The following is a 7,053-nucleotide window of genomic DNA, read 5'->3' on the forward strand; positions in this document are numbered from 1 at the left end:
TTTAATAGTAGAAGAAAACTAATACATAATTAAATCAATACTTGACTTAACAGTGGCTCAAAATGTTCTATGTACTGTAGCAAAGCCAGTATGTGTTCACATGGCAAAATCAGTATCCCTCAGCTTTCTTGTTTGTTTTCTACATTTCCGCAACAGAAAATATTGCTTCAGGATGATAATTTTAGAATGGCTTTATTATAAAAACAAAAGGAACATTTTAGCATTGCCATTTTAGATAGAGCACACTTTTATTGTCAGATTCCCCTGAAATTATTTTTGAGCCATAAGCCATACTTTGTTTCACATAAAGCGGGACAGACATTACATTAATACAGTAAACATATAACAATCAATACAGTTGCAGAACATTTAATTTAAAATAGAAAACACAGTATATGTACCCATCTTAATTGCACTTTTGTGCATCTTTCCCCAGTGTTAAAACGTTGAGGGTCTAAATTATTCTAGTAACCTTGTCTACACACCTTTTTCCCTTATGTGCTTTTTAAAGGCCAAAGCGCAAGTGCATTAATACTACATAGGCTATTGCATATTGCATTTACTAAAACAAGCATTTCTTTGCGTACATTTCCAATGGTGCATTTAAAATGCAACATTGGCCCATAAGGACTAGCAGATCTACAACCACAGGACTTCTATGCCACAAGACCACATTCGTAACATGTGGAAAAATTCAGCGATGGCAAAATTGTACTGAGCTCAGCAAAGTGGTGTCTAGGTGCATCTGGCCTTTAATGGCGTCTGAGTTTCCTATAGAAGAAAGCTGCCATGCCTATGCCCACAACGCCAGCCACAGCGAGGACACCAACAGCTGCCTTCAGTCCTTTAGATGAAGCAACGTCACTGGAGTGTGTAGCTGCTGACAGGACAAGCAGGTGTGTTAGATCTCTTTAGATTATTTATCATGATATGCATCCCTCATGTCTATTATGCCCTTGGATCCGGAAATCAATTAAAAAGGTGGAGGTTCCACATACATCATTTAACTGTCATCCTACAAACTGTACATTATTAACTGTACATATTTTGTGTCAAATGTTTTAAATAATAATAAACAATGGTTCAGATTTGGACAATTGACTGCTTAGAATTGAAAAAGAATAAAGTACCTTGTTGAGATGGATAAGCTGAAAAATAAAATAAACAAATAGATCAATATTTGCTCTGAATATGACCATTCATAACCTATGAATGAGGGAAAAGTCTTACTACATTCTGCCATTAGGTCATTTTGTCTAAGAGGCAATGGTAATCAGTATGTTGTGGAAAGAGAAAGATCACACTTACGATTCTCAGTACTGGTGACAATAGGTGGTGAAGAGAGGGTGGCAGATTCTGTCAATCCTTCTTCCTCAACACTCGAAGCTAAATCTCTTTTTCTCCTGCTTTCTGATGGACACCTCTATAGTTCGAAGGAACAAGAGTTTGAGATGATCTAACAGCAGTTTACACTTAATGTCAGTGTTAAATAGGTGATGGGCTACATAATACATTTGAGAGTTGTAGGATTATTATATCAATTTAATTATAGTGTTTATATATTGTATAGTAATCACCATTGCACTGCAGGTGCTCTTCTCGCACAGCCTGGTGATACAGTGCAGATAGTAGGTGGACACCGTCTCATTCGCCTGTTCAGTGAAACGGAAGGCTTGGAAGGAGAAGCGTCCTTGGTGGCTCCCCCCGTTATCATGCATTTCTGTATTCCTGTCCATCTGGCACCTGTCCAGTTGAAAGAAAGAAAGAAAAACAAATAAATAAACAAACAAACAGACAAACAAACAAACAAACAAACAAACAAACAAACAAACAAACAAACAAACGGTGAGGTTGAACTTGAGCTGTTGATTCAGAATGAGACTTGTGGACTTACGCAGTGGTTTAAAGTAACTAAGTACATTTACTTAAGTACTGTACTTAAGTACAATTTTGAGGTATTTGTGCTTTACTTGAGTATTTCCAATTGTCAATACTTTTACTTCTACTCCACTACATCTCAGAGGCAAATGTTGTGCTTTTACGCCACTACAATTATTTTAAAACTTTAGTTACTAGTTACTTTTCAGATATAAATTATGATATTATGAAACATACATGAACCACTTTAGCCCTATTTTATACCTTGGCTATTTGAAAATAGCCGATCTACAAGCTCACAACGCGTCGCGATGCGACGCGTTGTGAGCTTGTAGATCTGCTATTTTCAAATATTTTGGTACTTTTACTTTTGGTACTTTAAGTACATTTTGATGCCAATACTTTTGTACTTTTACTCAAGTAAATTTTGAATACTAGACTTTTACTTGTTACAGAGTATTTCTATATTGCAGTTTTGGTACTTTTACTTAAGTAAAGAATTTGAGTACTTTTTCCACAACTGGACTTACGAGACAAACAGGTCAAAGACAGTCAGAGAGGTGGGGTCCATGGATATTGAGGCGTAGCATCTGTCCAGGAGAACGTGATACCTGATGGGGTAGAATGGTCAGAGTCAAGACTGGCAATGGCAGAAACTTCACTCACTCAATGACTAAAGGACTAGTGTGTGTTGAGTTTGTTTCTGATGTATGAAATTAAGGCCTGCCACACTGTCACATATTTTACAAAAACTACAACTCTGCCACCAAAATGTGGAATGCCCCTGACAGCATCCATTGAAAAATGCAAATCAATGGTCTTTCTAAACTAGCCTGAAAAACTATCTATCAGGACTCCGGAGACCACAAGGGGAGGTAAATGTAATTTCCCATAGAGAGGAGGTGTCATTCACTGATGACGTTTTTCCCTTTTCTCCTTTTCTACATAATAGTGTTTTGTAATTGTTGATGACATGTATTATTGTGTTATTTGTTATGCTATGTTGATGAATTGAATACATAGGACCACAATGGAAACATGTGTGTTATGATTTTAGCCTTAATGACTGACTGTACCTTGTGCTGTTTACATTTCTGACTAATAAAGTATTCAATCAATCAAACTCAGTCAGTGATTGAAGACAAATGGATATTCTTACTGCTCAGTCAAGTTGGTTGCCTGGACCTGGACATAGATGCGGGTCCTCAGCTCTACTCCATTTGATGGCATGATCAACGGGGTGGTGTAGTTGACGTCCTGTGAACACATTATTACATTGTATTCCATCAAGCTACCTCCCCTATTTCAACATTGATACTGTACTGCACATGTAGAACAGTGGTTCTCAAACTGCGTAATTTCAAGGACCCCCATAACTTTGAGTGCGCAAATGAAACCAAATGGAGTTCACAGACGTGTAAGGGTCCTCTCAGAGTTTACAGACCTGTAAGGGTCCATTTGTAGCTCTGACCTGAAGGAACCCTGAGTGTCCCTGGACCCCACTTTGAGAACCACTGATGTAGAATAATAGCCCTGCCTGTAGCCCAGAAGTCTGATATTGTCCTTGACCAGTCCTTGTTTGGTGATGTGACCTGGACCAGGTTTCGCGAGAGGGGAGGTCAAACAAAGGGAAATGTAGCAGAGAAGCCCTGTCTCTAAGTCCAGAACCCTAATATTTTCCTTGGCCAGGGAGGATTTCCGTTTGACTGAGTGAGTGGTTGACGTTGAATTAACATTGGCTTAAATGAAATGCAGTTCTATGCAGCAAAGTGTATACAAGTGTGTGTGTGTGTGTGTGTGTGTGTGTGTGTGTGTGTGTGTGTGTGTGTGTGTGTGTGTGTGTGTGTGTGTGTGTGTGTGGTGTGTGTGTGTGTGTGTGTGTGTGTGTGTGTGTGTGTGTGTGTGTGTGTGTGTGTGTGTGTGTGTGTGTGTGTGTGTGTGTGTGTGTGTGTGTGTGTGTGTGTGTGTGTGTGTGTGTGTGTGTCATGCTGCGACGGGCAAACATTTCTGAGCAGTTTCTGAGCAGTTTCCACATGGCTACCATTAGACTGTTGAACAAGGCCTGCCCTGAACGCCACCTTTCGCCGATCTGGCCTGCCGCACTGGATTACATTACTTACTTTAAGTTTAACTGATTTTAAGTTTAAGTTGGATTACATTCTTATGCAGACTATTTTCCTTATGTGGGACTACTTTCCTTATGTTCCACCTGCATGTAAGACTATCCACATGTAATACTATTTGGCTTATGTTCTACATGTTGCTGCACCTTATACAGTGTATACACATCTGTATCTGCTGCTATACCCCCAGGCACATACCTGTTACTTATATGCTGCTTTTTATAATGTGCATCGCTAAATCACGTACATTATCCTGTGCACACCTATTATTGCTTTACAACTGCCTCAAACTTATACCATTGCCTTTCTCATGAATATAGACCACCTGTACATATACAGTATATAATTGTTTTTCTTCACTCTACTAGGAAGTAGACTGACTATCTGACCTGTAATTATGCTGTTTTTCCTTGCTCTTGTTTCTATATCTATTCTTCTTCCTCTTTCCTGGAAAACTACAAACGATGAAGCTTGAACTAAAAATAATTTCACCCACTTCTCTTCTCTAGACAATGTGACAATAAAGTGTGTGTGTGTGTGTGTGTGTGTGTGTGTGTGTGTGTGTGTGTGTGTGTGTGTGTGTGTGTGTGTGTGTGTGTGTGTGTGTGTGTGCGCGTGCGTGCGTGCGTGCGTGCGTGCGTGCATGTGCGCGTGTGTGTGTGTGTGAGACAGAGAGATTGTAAGAGAGAGAGAGAGAGAGAGAGCAACAGAAATACATTTTTCATATGACTTACAGTGAAAAGCTCCATGCTCAATGTGCTAATGAAACTTCCATTTTTGTCCGTCACTGCAATGGTGGATCCTGACCTATTTCAGACAAAGATTGATGACGGGGAGAAAGTAATGATTAATGGTTGAGACATGGTTGAGTCTGACACTGGTTTACACTCAGTAACACATTATTGAAGGAGTCAAACGCTTTGAAAGTATATTTCAAAAAGAAGAGGGATACTATTTGCTCACTGTTGTTGACATTATGATCAGTACCTACTTTATAATTTGTAAATCGTATATTGTATATCAGCTCACAAAAAAAAAAGTTTTTGTACGTAGTTTCATGTTAACGGTTTTTGAGGTAATTAAGTTGTAGACTTTTTTTAATGTGGTGTGACCACATTCAAAATGTGTAAAAACCATTAACTGTTTTATCATCAGCATGTCAGTATCTATCAGATGTCCCATGTAATAACACTCTTTGGTACCCTCGTACAAAACCATCTCACAAAGTCATTCTTTGAAGTGACACAAAACAGAATTCCAAGTAAGGAACTTACACATCCACCTGGGTGTTGTTGATAAGATACTCCAGAGGGTAAGCACAGGAGTAGAAGTATTTGAGTTCGGCTTTATAGGTGACTACTGCTGACCCTGGGGATATATCATAGGAGTACACTGCACCACTGATGTTAACCGTCTGGATGTTGGAGAATTCAGAGAATACCCCTTGGCCGACTGCACTGGTGGTCTGAGAAAAACATCAAGACCCATGTCAAGATAAAGAAATTATTATTTTGTGGAATCCTAAAAGATGGATTTTCCCCATCCAACGTATTCATGCTCTACTCACAAGGAATTTGCTGGCACAAGATGTAGTCTCGTTGAGGGAGAAGTGGAACCTAACAACCGGGGGTGAGACACTTTCGTCCAGGGTTCCTGCGCAGCTTGGGTTATTACTCACATGGTTGAGGAGGAGCTGGGACACGTTGTAGCCAGAGAACATCACAGGGCAATAAATGATGGCCAGGCTAATCGAGGCAGTGCCACATTCCACTGAGATGTCGTCGTATGCTTCAACAGGGAAATATAAGATCAGTCAAGTTTGTTTTCCATCGTCATTGATAATCCTATTCACTCACAACTAATCACTCCAATATGATGACTACCGTATGGGTATTGCCTACAAAGGTACTTTTACAATGTGCTAGGATTCATTTAAGCATTAAAAAAAACAAGAGCAAACTGCCTGAAATATAAAATGCCAGTCTTAAAAGTACACAATAAAGTTCCACATAAATTGTACCATGAGTTGTGATCATTTGGTATAAAAGTAAAAATTCTGACAGAGATGAGCCTTCAAAGCTGAGGATAAAATCAGCAATTTATTTTCAACTCAACTCAGTAATGAATATCAAGTTCAGCCAGATTTTACTCTTCAAAAGCAATCAATCAAAACTGATGTTAAATGTGAATACCTGGACGTCTATTCCCACTTCCACAATCACTTATATTTAACTGAGAGCTCTGCGCAACCATGAACGCCAAGAAGAAAAGGCTCAGATGATACATTTTTGCCTTCAGGGTTGTGGAGATCTATAACAGAAAAATAACAACTTTTTAAATGCTCCTGCCACACATGCTCGATCATGCAGCCAGATGTCTGGAAGAAATCTAAATAAACAACAGGTAAAATAAGTTACAGAAAAATAAGTTGGAGCATGTTAAGCTGTTTTGATTTAAGATTATCATTAGAAAACACTCACCTTGACTGCCATTGAAGACTCCTTTTCCTTCAGTTACCTGTCTCCTTTCTTTCTGATTCCTGTGATGTATAGGCTTTTATAGGTAAGCAATCTTCTTCGGATTGGATAGAATTCAGGTCAGTGCAGCTGGGCATGCCCTCCTTGATTTGTGAACAATTCCATTGTATTGGGGATGGCACACAGACCATCTCATATAAGTAGTTTGTGAAACCCAACCCACCATCTTTAGTCTTTAGTGAACGATCAGAAACAATGGCCCAGCTCCTATGGGAGTTTCCTTAGATAGACATATAGATAGAAGCCTTTATTTAACAAGGGAGAGGCCAATTTACAGCAAGCTCTCTTTTACAATGACACTCTGAAAGTACAGTGTAATAATACAACACACAATAAAAAACGAACTAGATAAAAACAAGATAGAATTGTGCATATAAAAGATGACGAATACATTATGTAAAGCAAGTACTATTGTAATAATAATTATCTTGGTCAAAGGATGACCCTGTGAGATATTTCCATAGCCCAGAGGTTAAGCCAGAGATTGTGTATGGGTGCTATATGACATTGAGCAG

General features: G+C 39.0%; 1 protein-coding gene across 1 annotated transcript; it reads right to left on the reverse strand.

The window, feature by feature from the left end:
* Nucleotides 1-752: 752 nt before the first annotated feature.
* LOC308090709 (zona pellucida-like domain-containing protein 1) lies at nt 753-6,286 on the reverse strand (the record flags this gene model as incomplete). The annotated part of the gene is made up of 10 exons (XM_080435974.1): nt 6,194-6,286; nt 5,569-5,789; nt 5,276-5,466; nt 4,736-4,808; nt 3,038-3,135; nt 2,409-2,489; nt 1,578-1,743; nt 1,309-1,423; nt 1,131-1,148; nt 753-877 (listed from the first exon to the last, which is right to left on the reverse strand). The coding sequence occupies exons 1-10, from the start codon at nt 6,252-6,254 to the stop codon at nt 753-755; spliced, it is 1,149 nt and encodes a 382-aa protein (XP_080292100.1). The 5' UTR covers nt 6,255-6,286.
* Between the last annotated feature and the right edge of the window lie 767 nt (nt 6,287-7,053).

This window comes from Gymnoscopelus braueri (genome assembly GCF_963280865.1).
Source record: "Gymnoscopelus braueri genome assembly, chromosome: 8".
Taxonomy (NCBI): domain Eukaryota; kingdom Metazoa; phylum Chordata; class Actinopteri; order Myctophiformes; family Myctophidae; genus Gymnoscopelus; species Gymnoscopelus braueri.